Source organism: Aulostomus chinensis, chromosome 7 (assembly GCF_037954235.1).
Source record: "Aulostomus chinensis isolate RoL2024-O1b breed Wild chromosome 7, RoL_Achi_v1.0, whole genome shotgun sequence".
NCBI classification, from domain to species: domain Eukaryota; kingdom Metazoa; phylum Chordata; class Actinopteri; order Syngnathiformes; family Aulostomidae; genus Aulostomus; species Aulostomus chinensis.
Window position 1 is genome coordinate 22226574 of NC_141326.1, and position 22701 is coordinate 22249274.

The following is a 22701-nucleotide window of genomic DNA, read 5'->3' on the forward strand; positions in this document are numbered from 1 at the left end:
CCTGTATGTCCCAAAGGGAAGGAAGATAAACAAAAATAGAGAGCTGGAGACGAGGACAGATTTACACAACAGGACAATTTTGTGTGAGGCTGGCATATTGGTTCACTAGCCCATCGAACTACTGCACACATTCACTCACATACAGACCCCCCTCCCCACATTCACTCGGCAGCTACAAGTCCTGCAGATGGACAGTTCTTTGATAGCCCCCATCACAGTGTAGATATACCACCGACTATAAAATATTATTCCCAAACTGAAGCGCTGTGCAAAGTTAGCTAGCAGGACTTGAATGGATTTCGTTAAAATTCCTATAACATCTTTAATATTCACTGTACATACTTTGTAATCCAAGATGTTTTTTGTTTGTTTGTTTTTTTTTCCCATTTGGATGATAATAGTCTTATAAAACAGTCTTAAATATATTTTCTAGTAAATGAAGAGGAACAAAGGGTAAAAGAAGTACTGTGATGTCATGGTCAAACCGTACATTTGAAACACAATAGATTTACTGTACATCAACTCGATATTATCTGGAAATGAGCAGATTCTTCTTTTCACAAATAAAACACATTCTGACGGTGGTACACACAGATAAGTGTTAACATAGTTTAATATTTGTAATTACAGAAGTTGTATGTTTTAAAGAGATGGGTGTGTATGTGTGTGTGTGTGTGTGTGTGTGTGTGTGTGTGTGTGTGTGTGTGTGTGTGTTTACTGTATTTGCTCCTACTGCAGGTGTACACCTTCAACCCTGTGCCTTCTCAGGTAGGTATAGTCCATCACTGAGATAACAGTCTCTGCCCCTGCCATGGCATGTGCAGTGATGTGCAATGATTAGCTCTGTAGACACACTGGGATACATGTGCACTGGGCTCCATATAGGTCATGGGGGCTGGGGAGGGAGGGGGCGGTGGGTGGGGATAGATGTAGGAGGCAGGCTGAGTGACTCCACAGTTGCTCCTCTTTTCCACTGGCCTGGCCGGCTGTCCTTCCTCAAGTTGATGGGCTGGTGCTTTATGAAAACAGACACACGAGAATTCAGGAGCCTGAAAGTAAGAAAAATTAAGAAACTATTTTTGTACATCATCAATGCACTTCAAAAGAAAATTCATATACTCTCTTACTCTACTTACTGCACAGCAATACTATTAAAATCATCCAAAGTGTAACTCTTTTACTGATTTAAGTGCATTTAACGCCAAATATCTGCACCTCTTCTTTTGCAAGGTTTTATTAATGCAAGAATATGATGGCTACATTTCATGTCTGTCAAATATTAGTCAGTATAAAATTCCCATTAAAGTGTGATGGCTTACATAGGGACATCTGCCTCTTGTACAAAAGTAATGTTTTCTTTAAGGAATCAGCCTTTGACCTTGCTTACCTATAAATGTGTTTAGGCGTTTCCTCCCTCTGAAAAACACAACCACAGAGAAAAATATTAACATGCTTCCACACAGCACCCAAGGTCATGCTATTAATAGAATCCAATGTTCATACACAGCCAGATGCAAGTCCCTCTCTTTGACTGGCTGTAATACACATGAACACCAGTAGATGGCGCCCAGGATAAGATGATAGGACCAGTGTGCTGCTCTCAGATGTGGGAATTACATATCGGCAGAGTGCGCAAAAAAGACTTTCACGTTCTAATATTTGACATTGAGCTCTCACACAGAAAGAGATCCGTTGTCTGTTGTTTTTGTCTCACGTGTGGTCACCTGGTCAACAGTGTTTGGGATTTGACCATGTTCATGCACCTCCTCTGAGAGGTGCCTCAGTTATTCTGCAGAGGATATTATCAGTTGCATTTAAATAGAACTAAACAGGGCACCCTGATGATTGGTCACATGTCTGTTTCCCTCATAAAAATGTAACACTAAGATAAGATATCCTGAGTACACAGTATCAAGCTATTCCTGCTCTTTTGAGATCACTACACTGCTTTTTACTTATTATAGATACTATTAGATAATTCAAGAAGTCATTTAAAAGGTAACTTTAAGAAAGTTTCACCCTTTAACATGTCTTGTACTGGAAAATGATTCTCCACCTCATGTCAGATGGAAATGAATGAATCCTCTCTCAACCTTGAGAAAACCTGCATCCTAGAAAGCACAACCATCTGGTAATTTTTTAAAAACTCTGATATATTTCTTAAAACACCTGAATACAACACACATAAGACACATTGTGGTTAAAAAAAACAAACAGCAACCTCTCTCTAGTCTTGTGTGTCTGCTCAGATGGTTCAAATGTTAATATGATAAATTCTGACAGCAGTGAACTCTAGTTTCCCTCCAAACTAATTCTAATACGCAAAAAAAAAACAACCCAAAAAACCCAAACCCAAAACAACCATTTATAGTTGGTCTCTCAGTTTTGGTGAAAAAAAAACCCCCTTCATTTATGGTTTGAAATGTCACATTAATAGTTGCTACTGTTTTAGATTATTCAGCCTGTCATCCACAAACAGGCTCTATCCAGGTCTAAGTTGACGCTAATTTTTCTATGTCAAGTTTCTGTTTCAAGTTTGCTGGGAGTCAGATGAGTTTTTCAGTGTCATCGGATTTTTCCTGTCCACAGATTTCATGGAGCCCACTTTTAGAGCAGTCCATGATATGAATCAGCGCACACATTTGATCATTCCAAATCATGACTGCATTATAAACCAATAAAGATTCTATAATTGAAAATGTATTTATCATGACTTAAGAAATGATGAAAAGGATAGGTGAGAGGAGTTTTTCTTCACCCAGAAAAAATTTCAAATGCTGGCAAACAGCAGTCCTGTTGGGTCAGCCCAGGTATGAGTTTACACTTCACTCCTGGGTGTTACTCTGACTTCCAGAGTGCATACAAAGCATGAATCCAGAGGAGATCGATGAAATAATCACATATTTATCAGATAAGATAGTACGTCTCACCCTTGCTCTCAGCCAGGAGCTCCTCTGACATGAGTCCGTCCTGCCGATTCCCCAGGACGAAGGCCAGGAAGGAGAGGATGAGCGCGTCCAGTATGCCCATTATAGCCAAGATGTAGGCCCAACGCATGGAGCAGGCACCCAGGCTGTATTTGTCTGTCTGCTCTCCGCACATCCGCCGGACCTCATCACTGTCCCAGCCGTCAGGATAGATCATGCAGCCCAGGACCAGACAGACACCTGGTGGGAGACACAGAGAGGGCCAGAGCAATTAAAAGGGGAAAAAAAGATGGAGAGAAGTCATTATGAGGGACAGAAACAAAGCAGCAAGGGAGGAAAAGAAGTCAAGACAGCATGGGCAGAGCTAAAATGAGTCGGGGGGGAGATTATGAGATTTTGTGAGGAAATTACAGATAGGGAAAATGTGAATTGATCGCTCTTTCTTCTTCTTCTTCTTTGCAGATTTATTGTGTCTCTCTTGCATCGATCACATTAATGTACATTCCTAGACAGCGAGAAAGGCATCGAAGCGCAGTGTGTACCAGTAAGCAACCGCAGCATGGGCATCCGTGATGCTGCACGGGAGTTTTAGAGTGTTTACCGCGAAGATATATAACGGTACGTCTAAAACTCCAGGATTTTATTACATTCACATCACTTAGTTTGTTACACAACATCTCCATAACTTTATGTCATTATTAGTTGTAATATCATATTTGAATTTGCAGCTTCTCAAGATTTTGCCCAGAAGGCAAAATTTGGCTCTCTCATGTATAGTTTTAAAGGAAATCTTCTCTCAGGTGATGCTGCAGCAGAATACTATTGCATACTGAGATACCAAACACATTCTAGCAGCCTTTTCTCTCTCTTTAGAAGTTAACTAACCGCTCTGTATTTCCAGCCTTAGCCCGAGGGGTAAATTCTCTCTCATCTTTAATTTGGATGAGCCTCCCCTCTGAGGTGATGCTGCAGCAGAACAGCAGAAGACCTGGAAAAAGTAGCTGACTGCACAATTACCAGAGTGCATTGCACATTAATAATAAAACAATCTCCCTACTTTTTAATTCCCAAAACACAACACAGTGTTTCCTCCCGTGTTGTTGTTTGTTTTGGTTTTTGGGTCTATGGACGAATGTGGTTGCACCTGCTTTACTGCAGCTTGTTAAATGTAATTTGTGTATTTAGGGACCTTGCAGCTTTTACCAATACACCTTTGCAACAGAAATATATTTCAACAATCTATATCTAAATGCATTTTGTTCATGTTTGCAGCCCGTCTCACAGTGCTTTTTTTCTCATGTGCGTATACGAAGTGCCCTCATATTGTTACATTGATGCTGCAGTCTTTGATAGTCCTGAAAGTCAGCAGGACGTGTTGAGAGATATGTTGTTGAGGGAAAGCAAGTAAGTAACGTAGGCAGCAAATAAACTGCTCACCTAATAGAGCAACACATCCCCCAGACTCCCCCTCTAACTTTGCCTCATGGCTGTAAATGTCATAGCGAATGCATTTTACAGAGCATAAACTTGGTTTCCAGCTCTAATTCAGGTGGACAGCTACCAGTACTGCAAATGTACCCAGACACATGAGTAATCCATCTTCAGCACAGACGCTATTCCTTTATTCTCTCGGGTCTTTAACTACAGATAATTAGCTACAACATAGTTGCACTGAAGCCCTGTTTTATGAATGAAAAACTCTCCACCTCCAGGCAGCAAAACTGAATCACACAGTAAGCCCTTTTTATTCAAGCCAGAGTCAGCTTAGACTTGACAGGCCTCAGCTGGACCACCCAAACACTATGTAGAGAACATCATCACAGTCTGCCAAGCATCCATGAGTCTGGTCCATGATTCAGCTCCTGTGTGTCACTGAGGCCTTCATGTACACACTGAACATGAGAGGCTGTTGTTTGGAATGGAGAAGCACAACAGTGAGATACTTGAACCTGAATCTCACATTTCACAGTGTGTGGACAAATCTGCCAGGTCAGTGAACTGACAAATCTCCATTGTTTCTGTGGCCGCAGAGGCTGTAGAGCAGATCCTGCCCTGACAATAGAGCTCCACAAATGATGAACCGGCTCATGACAGGGGACGCCTTTGAGTTTGACTGGCCTTTGTGGTAGTGTACAAAAAATACACTTATGTTTGCCCTTGATCTCTTGACTTGTTATGCCTCTGCACCTTGTGGTCGGTGAGACTTTTCAAAAAATGCATTCTCTAAGTGCATAAAAGGGAATAAAAAGGCAATTAAATACTATGCTACACTACAGATGCTCTTTTTATGGGCAACAGGAAAGAGGAAAGGTTAGATACGAACCCCCCCCCCCCCCCCCCCACACACACACACACACACAAGTTAAGTACGTATAAATATGGCGAAAAAGGCACAAAGCTCCAACTGAGACTTTCCCTGGCCTAAGCTGTGTGGAGGACACCACAAGATTGCGTCGAACATGCGACTTCATTCAAGGCATGTGGAATCCTGGCAGCATCGCTATGCTGCTCACGTGATGTTTGTTTACAACGATTGGTGCTCTTGACAAAGTGACAGTGTCACCTGATTAGAAATGTAAATTTTATGCAACACCTCCTCTGAACTGTAAATCCAGCACGCTATGCAGTAGGTGTGAACGAGACCTTTGGTGGTCACAGTTCAAGGTCACTGTGACAGGCACACATCGCCGAGGCCTACGAATGGAAAGGGGAAAGGAAATCGTGGTGTATTGGGTTGAATATCATTTTCTACTTTAGAACAATACAAAGCTCCCCACCGTATACCTCCTCGCTGCATAAACGTACATCCTTAGCGTATATGTGACAACGTTCACTCAACAAAAGGGAGTGCCAAGAAAGACCAAATGATATTTTATATTCTGTGAGTCGACACACAAGTTACTATTCTTTCTCCCTCATGATGTATTTACTACAAAGGTAACAAAAGCTTTACTAGATCCTTCTGGGTGTTTGTTGTATGCCTATAGCTTGATTCAGCACCGTCATGAATTTTACATGGAGGAGAGTGAAAAGGCAGGAATAAAGAGGTGTACACCAACAAATGCTGATAGCATCGGGGGGGAGAAAAAGTAGAACAAGCCATTCAAGAACAGTAAAAGAGAGTCACTGCTGAAACCACCAGATGATGTGGGCTTCACCCTGGTTTGTACCAACAGAGGGTGCCACATGTGCCACTCCTGTTAAGAAGAGAAGCACATGTCCCCTTCATGTAGTGAAAGACTTTTGCCTGGAGTCAACTAATCCACAAACACACAACACAACCCAGCAGGCTCATTCCAGCGCAGCACTGCATCCTCTTACATAACCAGGGACTCCAAATTCTCAGAGGAAAAAAAACAAAAAAACGAGATGAGACGATCAACGCAGGTTATACCCATATTAATAATACCAAAGAAAGAAAGACAAGTTTATGGGTTTTATTTCATGTTTTACATCAATCTTTAATATAGAATCTCATTTTGTACTAATGACTCCATATCCAAGAAGGAAATTCCTTATTTTCATGGTGCAAAGTTAAATTTAATTGCATGAGTGTAGATATTTGTCTTCTCTAACTATTATACTATCATAGAAAAAACGTTATCTCATTATCTCTAGATATCTGCCAGCTTCACCCACTCGCGTTGAATCAGAACTTCATGCTGCAGTATTAAAAAGGAGTGCTCCAAATCCTCGCCACAGAAATAGCAGCGCACCTGACAGAATGTAGCTGTCTGTCGGAACAGAGACGAGATGGCATTATCCAACCCTTTCAGTTTTGCCCTTCTCTCCATCTCTCGCCTGTCTGCTCTCCAGGGAGCATGAGGGGAGAGGGAAGAGGCAGAGAGAGGAAAGACTGATTACAAGGTAGGGTGATGCAGAGAGAGAGAGAGAGAGAGAGAGAGAGAGAGAGAGAGAGAGAGAGAGAGAGAACTGAGGTGGTGAGAGACAGAGCTCATGCAGGGTGACATGCCCAGTCCTGTGTGTGGCCGCCAGCGAGCACCAAGCACCACAATAACGTCACGAGCACTCCCTACCATATGCTGGAGCCCCTCGGCAGAGCTATTCTCAGCTTTCTGTCTTTTACATACCTCTCTTGTCTCATTCTCATCATGGGAACACTGGGATCATGCAAGTGGAAAACTGGACTGAGAGATTCTTGTTGGCTAACAGCGGCTTATGTAAGAGACTCTAGGTAGGGCAGATTATGTTCAAACAGCGCTACAGGAAAGTCTGAGAGCAGACCGGCAGATGGTATGATGGCAGCAGATTTGTTAGAAGCACATTGGCTCATTTTCCCAAAGAGACTTGTAAATCCCATCGATACTGAAAAAAATCCCATTGACTCTTGTGATCTCTGCGTGTCATTTGCAAGTAGTGCAGATGATTGGAGGCCCCGTTTGACCTCATAGGCAGCAACATTATTGGATTTAGTGAGATTCAAGTGTTATCTGGTAAATAAATAACATATAAAACAAAAAGCGTATTGATCAAGAGTTGATTCAATCTCTGTGATGCATCCTGATCACGTTTTGACCCTGATGCTTTCTGCTACAGCATGTGATTGATTGGACTGGGCGGTGGAGGCCAACACACAGATGTGTATATTTCCAGGTTTTCCATCACTTACACACAGGGACATCATAGCTGTGGGAAAATCTGGACTCTTTATAGCCCCAAACTTGGGGGAGGGCCTAAAAAAAAAAAATCATAGAACAGGAAAGTTGACAGACTGAACTTTCTATCAAAAAAAAGTAGCCACTCCCCTCACCCCTTATGAAAGGATAAAATAGTTTAATCCGCCCCTGCACTAGATAATCTGTGCTACGCAACTAATCGAGCTGAGTGACATAGAAACAGAAAAACTGAAGAAGAAAAAAGAAAGCAAACTAAGACAACACCAGCATCTAGAGTGGCACTTATCTGCATTTTATAATATACAATGATTAATATAGTTACAGAGGCATTTTACGTTTTATTTTTAACTGACAGAGGGAAACTTGAATGTGTATGTATGTGCAACCGATCATTGACAGTATTTTACGTAGTCTTGTACCTCAAGAAAAGTCAGACTCTCTAAAGGTCTTGCCAGAATATTAATTATCTAAATATCTACAAAAAAAAAACCCTTTAGACAGATTTTGAGGGACCAATAGCATTGACATGATAATAAAAATAGTAAATTATATAAACATAAAAGGTTTCTTCACAGAAATATTTACCCCAGTAAACTACCAAGGCGTGTTAATTCATTAATATACACCAGATCATGCAGTACCAGCAGCTCTGTACAATTGCAGGCTCAATTATTTATTTCTTCACAAGATGCATGGGAGACTGGGATCAAGAGAGGAAGGGGGCCCTCAGAGACTGTTAATGTATAGGGCCCAGAATTTGCTGCTCCACCACTGCAGCACATCTAAGCAGCCATGAAAATGGATTCTCAGTTTTCAACTCCCCTTCTTCTGTTATTTGTGGATCCCATTTTCTCCAGCTCTCTGTTTAAATAGCTGTGACAAACTGAATTATGCATCCACACATCTCATACTATATGTATGGATCCGACTACCCCAGACACTCATGCACAGACATATACTGGCAAACATGTCCCGCACTGTGAGGAATTGACATAGTGGATTAAGTGCTGTGACTCATCTTAACAGTGACACATCTCAGTGCTTATGAATAAAAGCCTGTGTTTAGCGAACTGACAGCCTCGCTGGCGAGCGAGCCGCTGGCTGGTAAAGTGCCATTTAAGGTGAAAACTAAAAATCAACTTACAAAAAAAACCCAACAAAAAAACCCGACAAAAACTGACAGACATTCTGTCGTTCTGCATTCTGCAGTTTTGAGTGTTTATCCTGGTGGGGTTTCTTATGAATATGTATGAGAAAATCTGCTTTAATGTAACAGCTCATGTTTACACTCCCACAGGTGAAACAGGGACCTGAATGTGGGCAAAAACAAGATTGAACTCAACCTGAGTCACAGAAAGTTGCTAATAGCAGGTGCAGACAACAGCAGAGTGAGACTCAGACACTTGTGAGAGTGTGGATGGAAGCTTGGATGACTCATGGCGCCGAGACCGGCAGCTCAGAGCTGTGAGAGGGAGGTGGCTTTGGTAGCAACAGCCTCAAGATGAAACAGGATGCTTGGTTTTTGGCATATTTTAATCATGACTTGTATTATTTTACTATAAAATAATTGTAGTTATTATTAAAAGCGTTTGATTGCATGAATCTCAATATTATGTAGCCAATTATTATTCATATATTATGTCCATATCGCCAATTATATCGTAAAAATTCACAGGCACAGTTTTGGGTCAAGGGACGAACCTCGTCGCTATCGCCTAAACATGCATTTCCGTCGACATAAAGTCAGTTTGTCGGTCTTGGAGCCGCAAAGAGGAACCTTCAACGCGGTGAGGGTAGTGAATCAACAGCGCCACTTCTGTGCCCTGCTGGCTCCTCTCGGGTAGAACCACCTGAGTACCGCCGCACACATGGCTGCGCAAGTAGCGAAGTTTGAAATGTTTGGACTGAACGTTACCAATTGATGCTGTGTTTCCTAACCAGAGCGTCCAGTACCTGTCCTGCTGTTGCTGCACGAACGTTATTTTCGCATCGGCAATAAATGATGACGGTTGGGAGGGTGAAATATGAATCGGTTAATGGACATTTTACGAAATCTTCAGTGGATGCGATGTCATGTTTGCAGGACGGATTCAAACTCAGCTGGCGGGTGATAACAAATTTGGTAAGTTGCCTCATATTCGCTATTTAATGGTTTATCGTACTGTACCTGGCCCTTTCTTTCCCCTGGGGTTGTTGTGTCATTCTACTGCGTAAGTTACTTGGCTGGATGTCAAACACACGTGTTTTCCTGGCCTTATTGGTTTATCCTTTGTCTACTGAAGCTTGAGACTCAACTGAGTGTTGGTGGAATCAGACAGGCTGCCAGTGTTGAGCCATTTTTCTGTCAGTGTAGGATTAACACAAGTGCACTTGAAAGCATTAAATACGGCCTTGTCCCGTTCAGGTTGCTCAGGACTCCGCTGTTGTTCACACTGGCTCTCTGGAACTGCTGAACACACTAAATAGAAGGAGACTGTACTTTCCTTGATCAATTGCACCTGTGTTTACCCTACCAGGACCTATCAAAATGGCTGCTGGGAGATAATATCTGCAGCTGTGTTTAATGAGAAACCCACGTGGACTTCCACCTTAAACAGCTGCATCTGTATCTTCATTACCTGTCAGGTTCGGTAGCCGTAGGAATGCTCACATCAAAACATACTCAATACCGTCAGTCCAACACAACATTTTCTCTTCCAAAAGTGTCTTTGGGACAATACTGACCAGCAGTTTTCACACTAGATGTGACACTCAGTGGTGTATTGTGTGCAGTTCAGTGAGACTGCTTGGCACAATCCAAAAAGGATTTCAGTTTATAATTTAAGCAAGTGAAAGTCTGACTTCTTTCATCTTGCTCCGCCACCAAGGGAGCCAGCCATTATCCGCAACTCAACATGTTTTGCTCTCTCTCCCCCTCTCTCTTCTCTTCATTAGCATTCTGCAGCAGTATTCTGAATTTTGAAGGATTCTCTTGGTCCAGATTGAAGTTTTTTTTTGCACTCAATCTATATAGCTTTCCATAATCCTGAATGGTAGGCTCTGTAATTAGCCAACCTCATTTAATTCTCATAGCTCGATACTAAACGCAGCTTCCTATACAGACTCATTATTGCTAGAACTTTGTGGTCCACTGATGAGGAGGACATAGAGTGATTAATCCAATCTTTCCCATGGCCAGTTGGAGCACTAATGAAGTCTGGGCAGCAACCCTCTTTCACACTGACAATTAAAGACTTCTATCTGGCTCTAAACATGAGTGAATGAGAAGCCAAAGAAGATGGCCTAAGTCTGCGACTATGATATACTTTAATTGTATCCAGATAAATCAGGCGCATGTGTGAGATCTATAGACTAAGTGAGTATGAAACTATGTCATCACGACGAGTGATTGGTATTTTTATGTAAGTGTTTGTGTTACTTTATGAGAAATAAAGTGACAGAATATGGGATTTAGAGCTTCATAGATAGGGGACAGATGTCCATTTTGACATCTAGCGGTACACAAATTGATGACAGTTCTGTAAAAGCAGTGTCACGAATGGAGTGGACAGTGCAGCAGCTCTCTCACGTAAGATGAAGAACGTGCCTCTCAAGCTGTCTACAGTCCAAATCTATTTCTGCTTCAGCTACTGGCAAAACCTGCGGTTGCTTGAAGGGAGCAGGGGGCTCTCAGGCATCCTTTTCTTGTAGTTTTCTGCACAGTAACCTCATAATGTCCACATTTCAGTTCATTTGAATGAGTTATTACAAGAAGCAAGAATGACTTATTTCATCAAGTCTGCCAAAAACTTCATACAAACCTGCAGATAATCTTTCTATAGCAGCTAAACTAACAGGGAGTAAAACTCAGGGAGAAAGAGATCTTTAGGGGAAAAAAAGCATTTAGTCTGGCAGTCCAGAACAAGTCTGATGAATCCAGCAGCTGACAAAGCAACGTCTCTCACCACCCACACGCTAATTCTCATAAAGCTTCAATAAGCCGGTCAGTTATCTAAGCAAGGACATGACGAATTAATGAATCATGGGTTTGTTTGATTATTTATTAATTCATTCATTTACCAACTTCACCAAAAGAAAGCTAAAATGTGTATCTGAGTTTTTAACATCTTTTTAAAAGTTTATTGTGAAAGGACGTGATGCCTCACATGTCTGTAGATGTCTGGGAGAAGCAGGTTAAACACCAGGAGGGACGAAGACAGCTTGCTCAGAAATAATTGAAACACTTCAGGTAAAGCGGAGGTGGGTGGAGGTAGACCGAGAGGGATTGAGGGAGAAGCTGCAGTGTAAACCGCAGTGAGCAGAGCAGGGGGGAGTCAGGATGGGGTGGAGGGCTTATGTAACAGGTCCAGATATGCGGGCTGCACCTCCAGAGAGGATAAAGACTGGCAAGGGCAATGGGGATCAAACGAGACCTTTGAAACCTCTGAAAATACTGAGGGGACAAGCAGTTCAGGGCCACCGGCAAGGCAGATGTGCTCTCTCACTGAACACTTGGTATTACAAGGACTGACCCAAGCTGATGGGGTTGTGGCAAAGCTCCAGCAGACACAAAGAGGGTTTACATTGATGATGTAGGTGCACCAGCAGTGCAAAATGAAATATTAAACACAACTAACAGCAGGATCCCCTCATAAACCCTCCCTCTAGCCAATACCTTCTAATAGTGCAACGATATACAAACTGGCTGCAGAAATGTACTGTACTGTCTGCAGTAAAAGTATTGCAATCATCAGTTGCTTTAAAAATAAAAGTATTAGGAACGAAATGTTTTCGAAGTATCAAGTATGTAGCAGTCCCTGTCCGAGTTATATTTCTGTAGGGTAAAACCGCAATATGTACACAATATTGTAATTAGAGGTGGTCGAGACATACAGTCGGGTCATTGAATCCACAACAATCCAGGTCATAAATTAATCAATAAATCTTTTGTATTCAAAGTCTATTATGTTTATTGCTTTCTGAAATGTTGTGGAATATATTCATAACAAAGAGTGCTGTCTGGAAACGCTAAAAAGTACCGGTACCTCACTGAACTAAGGAGCACTGAGTTACTCCTGCACCGTATACACGAGCAGATGCACACTGCTGTCCCTGCAGTGTGGAAAGTTTTCCTGGGTCATCGTGTCCTTGCTCTCCCTCTTCATCTGTCTTTACTCAGTGGAATAAATCAGCAGTACCCTCCTCGCAGACCCTGGTCCGGGCCAGGCCACTTCTCAGATCACGGGGATTAACTCTGGTAAATCTATTCTCCTCTCCTGCTGGGCTCCAGGGACTCTAAACACAAGGGAGCCGTGACGATGACTTGGCTGGCATTTAGAGTTTCTGTTTCACTGTGTCCCACCTCACTAAGAGTCAGCATTGATCTGTTTGGTTTGGAATGATGTCTGTAATGCCGTACTCTGCTCTCATATTTCAGATGCATTTCAGTCAACAAATGCGACAGTGTGACAGACTCAATTGCCTCTTTTGCATCATATCCTGGCATTTATATGAGGCTGAAAAAATATCCTGTCTGCAGCAGACTTTCAAAGTGCCAAAGGAGGTCATCCATTTCATCCATTTGTTAATAGCAAGTAGTTTTGGCCCTCCATCATGGTAGCTGAGTGCAACCAGCTGGCGCATTTAGTTTAACCAACTCATTCCGGTAGCAATGAACCAGAAGTGTTAAAGTTTGTTTGCTGTTGGCTCAAATCAAAGTGTTTGTGGATTAGATAATGAAGACGTGGATTAGCAGGGATGATGCACTTGAGAGTCTGTAAATGGATATTTTTGAGCATTTTCATTTTTTTTGGTTGCTGAAGCTGTTGTTACCCGTCAGTTGCCATGAGCGTCAAGCTAAATATGGCTGTCTGTTTCTGCCTTCTGGAGTCACAAAGAAGTGATGCAAGAGGAGATACATGAATTCGTGCATCTTGTGTTTCTGGTACACTCTTAAGGATGTCACATCAGAACCAAGTCTTACCTCATCTTAAAAAAGTTTTCTGCTCCTCTCGTTCCCAGTCCTGTCGTCTCAATCATACTGGAATGCACCAGTGTCCTGTATTTGACCACTTGGTATCAGCAGAATTTGCTGCTGTTGCTCAGCAAAAATGAAGAAAGCTGCATTAGGAGTGATTATTCTGCATGTGTTAAAGTGTTAAATTTAACATCTTGTGCCAGTCTTGAACAAATTTACTATTATTTTATACAAACACACTGTCTGGCGACCTGTCCAGGGTGAACCCTGCCTCTTGCCCGTTGACGCTGAGATAGGCTCCAGCCCTCCCCCTTAATGTAGGAATAAGCGGAAGACGATGGATGGATGGATGGATGGACAAACACACTATGTAGGATTCAGACTTGGTTAGTGAGTAGTGTGTTACACTGGGCTTTTTTTAAAATGACTTGTAATGGGGGCACACACGATGTCCACGCTATTGCTGGTTATCTGCCGCCTTGCTGTGAGTGTGTGGGAAAACATTTCTGCATGCGTATGGTCACCGTCATCAAACTGTAATCATATGGACATGGAGTTAAAAAGAGGGGCTGTTAAATGGTTATTGTGGCTTTTTGGACACACACATATCTGCAGCAGTAGCAGCTGGTTCTTGTGTCAGGACCAACCCTCAGGAGCAATAGTACAGTAAGTACTGACCAGTACTTTTTCAGGAGAATTCAAAGTAGCTCCAGCAAGTACACCAGTGATGTTGCAATCACAGAGAGAAACCTCGGTATGCTCTTTCCCTGAGGGCACTTTCAAAATCTGCTCATGTCTCTGGTGCTGTGCTATGAATTTTAGTGGATGGGGCTTGCTGAGTGGATGCAGGAATTTTCTTCCACATCAGCTGCAACTGTGTTACTGTGGACACACGCTGCATTTAAAATGTTAGTCATCTGCTACCAATTCACCTTTCATGCAAAGGTGATGTCAGTCAGGGATCGAGGGGTCTTCCATACCCATTAACTACTGACAAGTGAGTGGTTGTGCTACAATAATCTTTGAATTCTTGAATTACTCCTAAAGACGCTGTGTCGAACAATCCTACAATGAAAACATTTATACTGTAAAACAATATGGCTTGTCATTACTGTACATGGAGATGCTGCATGTAAATTAATATGCTTATGTGCACTTTTTGCCCTCCATCCATTCTCTCCTCTTGTCCTCCAGGACTGTGAGCCGGGATGATGGCAAACGCCTCTGGCTGGCTCTCATTATGTGGTTCATCTGGCTGGATGTTTCTTCATTACAAAAACACAGGAGAGGACGTCATTTGGACCGAGAAGAAAAGACTAGCAATAATTAATTGTATATGATTGTATATGAAATTTACAAAGGGTGCAGGTTCAGAGATTAAACATGCGGCCTCATGTGCAGGATGCAATATGCATCTATCTGATGGTTGTAGGTCAGCGCGCTCTGTTCTGGTGTTGCTCTGAAAAGACCCGGTGAGAATACAGATGGGCTGTCCAATTATCCCCCAGCAGTTGTCATCCCGATTCTTTACCACCTGACTGCCACTCTTAAACACCTCATGCAGCTGGTGTGGATTTCACTCAGATTCACCTCCAAAGAAGCCTGGGTGCATTTGGGAGCAACTCCTCATAGTCATCAAAACATCCTCTTTTTTTGTTAGCCTTGTCACAATTTAACTTCAAGGAAAGTGGATATATAACTCTTTATCCTGGCTGAAAAACAACAACTCTGAATTGGTTAATAAAAAAAAAAATCAAAGTCCATGTGATTCTTTAGGCAAGAGTCTCTGATAGCCATAGGGAGGGTACATTCACTGGTTCTTAGTAGTTTAAAGCAACACTGCACCTTACTGTAAGAGCTGCTCTCATGCTATTTCATCTGCGTTACTCAGTTCTTCCCTGGTGAGTATCTGACTGGATGTGCTGCTACTCTCCGCTCTGTCGGGAGCTGCAGCTGCATGACCGACTGGATACACCAAACTGTTTCTAACACGATGATAACTGGCAGCTCCCAGACTGTCACAGACTGCTGGAAAATAAAGAAAAAGTTTAACATCGGTCTTCTGTCATGAGCTACATTTTGTCTGTATGGTGTTAGATTTCTGAAGGTTTTACTGAACACTTTATGCAATTTAAGTGAGTGTGCAAAGAAGCGGCGTGTTACTTAAAGAGTTATCTCGACTGGAAGGACCATAAGTAATTATTTGCCAGATTAACTGTGTAGCAGCCCCTTTAATATTGTTGATAAAACCCCAAAGCATGTTGTCCAACAACCATATTGATATTGGAGGAGTGTTGAGTTGTCGGAGGAGTTGTGATTTGATTTTCCCGACAACTTTTCATCCATGCATTAGCTCAGTCTTTCAGATTGCTTCCACAAAGTCAGATAATAATAATTGACTTGCATTGGTGGAGCAGTAGTGTTAACTTAAATCTTCTGGATCAACACAGTGCAGGTATGTAGTGTGAAATCAGGGTCACTTGATGCAGGAGGTCCTTCAAGGATGAATGATGAAAACAGCAAAAGTGTCAAAACAGCTCTTATTCTGCCTCAGGTTCAAGTGTAGTATGTTTTTATTTACTTCTTTAGGATCGAAGCAATTATGGGCAGAGCTAAATGTCGCTTCATCAAATTGGAATCAACTTTAATGTAAATTTGAAAAAAAAAAAAACTCATAAGAAGAATGAGCTTTTACCAAAGGCTAAATGCTGCTGTGCACGTGCATGCATGCTAAAGCAACAGGCCAAGGTGACAGGAATCAGCCTTGTACTCAGTCAAGCACTAAATCTGCTTTTAGAGGCCTGATAGTTGTACAGACGAAAGTCCTCATTTGCAGCATTAACTCTGGAGAGCTGGAGCACACAGGTCTGGTCATACTGCAGTGTGCAGTGCTATGATAGCGGCTCTCATGTCGAGCTCAACCACTTTACACCCCTGCATTCAACTAGACTTTAATGCTTCTTTCAGAACAAGTCTATTAATAAAACACGAGCCAGCCAGAGAGCTAGAGACAGAGAGAGAGAAGGATAATCAAAGATAATGAAAGTGAGATACAGGTGACCTAAAGCTTCTGATTTTTCTTCCTTCTGTCTCTATTTTCTGTCTTGACTTGACTTGCTGCTGCTGATACCACCTCACATTATCTCCGCGTCTCTTTGTGTCTCTGTTTTTCTGTCGCCATTATTGTCAAGTGCTCTGACTTCAGGAAAGTTAGGAAAGCACTAAAAGGCAGGTATATTCTCATTGTCCTTGCTCACACTTCCAGGCACTAAAGGTTTAACGTTTGGGTGTGTTGATCCCTCTCTCCGCAATGGCTGGTTTGTTTGATCTTGATCCATCTTAATCTTGAAGGCTATTTCTGCTGCGGAAGCATACTGATACACAAACACCGATGTGCTATACTAATAGTTGTAGTTGGGTTTTGGAGGACTTGCTCACACACACACAAAGTGACAGATTCCTATGCATGCTGTTTGAAAGTACAAAAAAAAAAATCAAGCTTGTAACTCATTTCCGAACAAAGTGTAGACATAGACAGCCAATGTTATTTATCAAGTTGTTAAGTTGGTTGCTAAAGTAAAATGTGCCAACTTTCAAGGCTCTGGCAGAATAATTTCCGAGTGAGAATACAAGAGACAGATGCTTCTACCGCGCTAGGTAGAAACTAACAAATTGTGGAGAGGATAAACTTCCTAAATCCTTAGCGGAGCTGTTATTGACTCCTTTGATGTTCAGTAACTGAGATGAATTGGTCTGATCTCACTGTTTAACAGGATGTTACATTGGAAGCAGATAAACATCCATAAGTTTGACTAAAAACATAAAGAGATCTTTTTTAACAGTCAGGACTGCCTTAACGTGAGGCACGACAAGCTATTTATCAAATACGCTGCATTTGGTTTCCACCTTCATGGCGCTGAAATTGCTTTCCTATGATTTTATATACACTCACTTAGGCACTGATGGTGGAGGTGCCATCCCTGCAGTGCAGCATTCTCAGGAGCAGTCAGGGCTCAGGATCTCGCTCAGTGACACTTTGGCACGGTCGAGGGGGGAACCAGGACCCTCTGATGATGAGGGTCTACAACCCGATGCTGCACAATTCAATGAGGCATAAAATCTAAAGACCTTAAACAAAGACCATTTAAAAGCTGCATGCCTCATCTGCCTGACTCTATGGTGATTGACTCTTGGACCTTAAATTATAGGGCTGAGCGATATGGACAAAATGAAATATCGCAGTACTTTTGGCCAAGCACCTCAATATCAGTATTGTGTTACTGATGTAGGGATGACTATTGGTTCGGTGACAAAATATTTTTCCTAAATTATCTTAAGTAATGTGGGTAAATGAGTAAGTGGGTAAAGCGGAGTATTAGAAAGCCTGGTAGGTTCAGAAAATGACTTTACAACTTAAAAACCATCTGATTTTAGGATGTAGATATCCCAAATCTTGCATGATATGGACTCTTATATCAGGATCTTGGTATGGAGATTTTGCCCAGCCCTAGTTGACTCAAGGTAGCTCACAAAGCTACGGGAAAAGTAGTGTACAGGTTATGGTCGCTAACCGGATACTATATCCCATCATGCATTGCGCTGCGGGCTGACAGTGTATTTTTCATTTTATAGATGAGCTCCCTCTGCACTGTTCTACATGGTAATCCCTGGATACTGGCTAAGGGGGTGATTTTGCACAGCCTATCTCATTAGACCAAGGTTTCATTTGTTTGAATTTGCTTCATCTCATCATCAAAACAAGTCCTATAAATGCTGCAGAAACTGTCAGGTTGTGTACCATCCAAAAAGTTATCCTTCAAGTTCACATCAAAGCGGAGCCAGAAGCTGCTCATGAATTCAATTTGGTCATTTGGCTTGAATTCTAAAGCAAATCCCTTTCCCTTCATTATTTTAGCAAAAACAGCAGACGTACACTCACAGGCCGACACTCACAGGATTGACCACGTGGTATAATAAACTAAAAGATGACAAACGTAAGCGAAACCTTTTGAAAAGTTTCTTGTATTTTTAGAAATAGGCCAACCTCATTTGCTCTGCTGATTGTACAGATCTGACGTCTTGCTTATTCTCAGGTATGACTCATTTTTTTTCTTGTTTTTTTTAAGAAATAATCCACCCAATACAGAAAAGGCCAGCTGAGTATGTAGACCAGGTGTGTAACTGAAGTAATTAAATCCGACTTCACAGTCCTCTTAATTCATTGGTGTATGGACCCCTGACGAACTGATGCAACGGACAGAGAGGGAGTAAAAAGGCACGTGCTGTACTTGCTGACACCAAGTTGTGTTCAGAGAAGAGGAGGATTTAGCAAAAGATGTCTGAAACAGAGGCAGTTCAATGAGGTCAAGGTCGTTCTGATGCACAGAAGGGTGAAATTGTGTGAACGTAACAGGAGAGGATAAGGCGAAGGGGCTTGTGCAGAGTGTCTGGCTATGCTCGGCTCACATCTGCGTGTCATGGACTTGAGCAGATGCGCAGACAGAAATAGCTGCGGAGAGGAAAGTAATAGGAGGATACTAGTCCATCAAGGAAGGGCAGGATAGATGGATGGACGCAGGAGCACTCAACGTTCTGAGAGCTCTAATGTTTCTGTTGGGCTGCTGTCTCATCAAACATTCAGCGTTTTTACCTGAGTTTCACTGAAAACTCCCATCCTGCAGAATATGTGCTGGCACTGTAAATGATTCAACAGAGAGTAGATCTATGAAACATTGTGAATTTGCTTTATGCTTTCAGGAATATGATCAGAACCTTCTGACCTCAGCCCACGAAGGCTCGAGCAATGACGTACATCACTTAAATCACAGCCACTCTCGGCCAACACAGTCTGTATGACCTTGGTATAAGTTTGGTGGGCATTTTGTTCAACGTTAGGCGATGCTGTCATGTCAGTACACGAGAAATGTGCAAAAATAGTGACACATTCAGGGAAAAACGTCCCTCAACTTGCTAAAGATCGACCCCACAGCAGAATATCGACTGTAAGTCATGTCCTTGTCCAAGCCATGGTTGATTTTATTCATCTAGACATTATGGGCATGAAGTGTGAAGAGCATTTGTGTTGCCTCAGCATTTTGAGGAAAAACAGTCAGGAAACTAAAAAAAAAACCCAGCTTCTCGCTCCTGTCTCTCTCTCTCTGTCACACACACACACACACACACACACACACACACTTACTGCAGCTACATAGGCTTTCACAGTAATATTTATGATTTGCTCCATCCTCTCAAACATCAGCCGACAGTAAGGCTTCCATTACAGGACCACCTGTCTGCTACAAGTGAAGGCAACTTTAGTTTAACCTTCAGCTAAAAGTAATGAAGTTTGACAGTGCTAAGCAGTCAGGCTTGCTCATTAGGCATCCCCGCACCAGCCCGCCGTGGTCAGGGTCTCTCCTCTTGGCTTTCTCTTTCATCTCTTCGCTGCAGAAGCACAAAGCCCAGCGGTCTCCTCATTAGACAGGCTTATTGCATTAATTCAGCCCAACATAACACACTCAGCTGGACTTGTCCCAAATAATACACCTCATTTGTGTTTGTTGCAAACAGGCAGCCGGATCCTGTGAACACTGGTGCAGCTGAGCAGGCTGATGATGGAGGCCTTCACACTCTGACATTAGTCCACAGTTGTAGTGACAAACTGCTGCCAGCAGCTCAACCACTGAACCACACAACATTTAAACAGCCTCAGCGCCTCCCAACACTACCACACACACACACACACACACACACACACACACACACACACACACACACACACACACACACACACACACACCTGTTGGCTGATCGCGCCATCACAGATTATCTGAATCAACAAGAAAACGGTACAGTCACGGTCATATAATTCCTGTATAGCTGGTCAAGTTTCCTGTCGTCACGTTGTGACTTGATTTGATCAGCATCTTAATTCAGTTTAAGGATGTACGATGCTGGATTTCATGCCAAAATTTTAAAATATGATAGGCAACATTTTTACAGACCAACATTTGCTGATGTTTTTGATTTGAGGACGCGTTGTTTATACAATCGAGCACAAGCTCTTCATCTGTTAAGTATTGAAGTCCTCGGGCTGATATTCAGCCTCGTTGCACCATAAATTCTGACCCTTAACAAAACAAATCACCATTTCTTTCAAGAGGACCTCATGCTGCCGCGCTTTATTTCCAAAATTTATGTCAACTTTACGAACCGTGAGCTGAATGTAAGTGAGGCAAAAACCCAAAACACAAGACTAGAACTGGATTTAGTGGTATCAGAATAATTCACATATCTCCAGCCACTGATGGCCGGGATGTATCAGTTCCATAAAAGAAATATGTATGAGGTATTTTTCATTTTTTAAATAACAGTTTGCTGTTAAGCTCTCCAGATTGGTCCTAAGTCCTACAAGGCCTGATAAGGCTTCAGCACCATGGACAGTGCTGTCTGCTGGGCAGTCTTGGCTGACAGCCCCTGGGCAGATTCTGGACCCTGGCCGCTTATCCTCCTCTTGGCAGCTCACACTGACAATGAATTTATCTAATCAATGGATCAAATTCAGATCAGTCCAAGTGTTTAGGAGTTTTGGGGTTCACAGCTGCAGACACTCATTTCATAAGCTCTCATCCATGTGTCAGAAACATAGATTCTCCTCTGTACATGGGAGGATGAAGTGGGCTAATTCAGCCCCGCCAGCCTCTCCACGCTACTTTGACCAGTTCAGGCTCTTACCTGATGCTGCTTGCATCCAGCCACAGATCTTGTACACGGTGGAGGTGCTAAGGAGAAAGAAGAGACTGAAGCAGCCGATGCAGGTGACAACCAGCATCATGGACATTCCAATGAAGAATGAGGCGGCCTTGAACGCACCGGAGGGGATAGCGGAGAACTCGGTGAAGCTACCCTGGCAGGCCAGCTCTCTGGAGTGTCCGTCTCCGATGCAATAGTGGAAAAGGCCGAAATAGCCGGCCTGCGGCGTATCCACGCCATCTCCAATCCAATAGGGCTGTGAGAAGATGGTCACGTTCACGATGCCGAAGAGGATGGTGAAGATGGCCCATAGAAGTCCGATGACACGGGAGTTTCGGACGTAATTGGTCTGGTACAATTTCGCAGCTTCTGCAGACGGTAGCATTGATGCGGCAGTTCCAGGTATCATCTTATGCAAAACAGAAGACTAAAAGAATGTTGCGATCTGCCCGAGCACAAAGCGATGACTACACATTTAGCAGATGAACATTTATAATAGAGTCATCTCCCCTGAAAGCAGCGTGGAAAAACGGCGAATCTAAGCTTGAGCAGCGCAGCAACATCTGTCAGACGCGATCAAGTCATGACGTCGCATCCTAAAGCCAGGCGGTGAACCGAGTGAGGAGCTGAATCAGAGGGCTCGAACCCGTGATATGCCCGATAACTGTGAAAACTCAACGATTAGAGCTGAAGAAACAGGCTCCCTCCCGCTGGCTCCGTGTGGCCGTCAGACGTGCGCATCGCTGGCGCACGGATGTCCTTGGAGATCCTCGAGCTGGAACGCTGTATAATTCACGGTGCTGCTGGACGACACGGCATGGGATTTGTACTGATTCCTCTCAGCCCGAAGCAACAGCCTATAACAGACAGGTTGCGTCTCTGCCGGGGTCGTAAAAAGACATCGCAGGCCTGCACTCACACGTCTACCGTAACAAGCATCCCGAGCATGTGACAGCCCCCCTCAGCATCGGTACACGGGATTTTATTCCCCGGCTTGTGACACCGTCGCCGGTCAGCCAGTGATGCTGGAAGTCAGAGAGGGCGGAGCAGACTGGAGGCAGCTGGGATGTCTGTCTGTGCGACACACACACTTCCTGTGTCAACATCCACTCACAATTAAGCGCAAACTTAAAGATTCAGATTGAACCGCCTCAGATGTTTATCTGATTTATAGCATCCACCTGCATGCAGGTGTTAGCCTAGCAGTTGAGCAGCCACCCCCCCACCCCCACACACACAAACAAACGAAAACTAAATATACATGTACATGTAATAGGATTATGGTAAAATTAATTGAAGTAGAGAAGTTGTAGTAGAGTTCAAAGTAAATAAAATGCTTTCTGAAGGTCCCATCTATGATTGTTATAAGATGTGTCCCCATTGATTCGATCAATCATAGTCATCCATATTGACTGTCATAAATACATCT

The 22701-nt window shown here is 42.9% G+C and overlaps 1 protein-coding gene across 2 annotated transcripts; it reads right to left on the reverse strand.

The window, feature by feature from the left end:
* Nucleotides 1-487: 487 nt before the first annotated feature.
* On the reverse strand, nt 488-22321 carry LOC147259088 (LHFPL tetraspan subfamily member 3 protein-like). Of its 2 annotated transcripts, none has more exons than XM_086209305.1 (4): nt 21255-22321; nt 2931-3167; nt 1388-1416; nt 488-1015 (listed from the first exon to the last, which is right to left on the reverse strand). In XM_086209305.1, exons 1-3 carry the CDS (start codon nt 21679-21681, stop codon nt 1400-1402), a joined length of 681 nt encoding a protein of 226 aa, XP_086065431.1. In that variant the 5' UTR covers nt 21682-22321; the 3' UTR covers nt 488-1015; nt 1388-1399. The 2 variants fall into 2 exon arrangements, with proteins under 2 accessions (XP_086065431.1, XP_086065430.1); XM_086209304.1 differs by having other exon boundaries at nt 488-1049.
* Between the last annotated feature and the right edge of the window lie 380 nt (nt 22322-22701).

Excerpts from the sequence above, each read along its gene's own strand:
- LOC147259088 (XM_086209305.1), bottom strand. The coding sequence starts at position 21,681 with ATGATACCTGGAACTGCCGCATCAATGCTACCGTCTGCAGAAGCTGCG. Across the intron at positions 3,168-21,254 it reads CTGGATGCAAGCAGCATCAG|GTGTCTGTCTGGTCCTGGGC; the intron begins GTAAGAGCCTGA and ends GTCTCCCACCAG.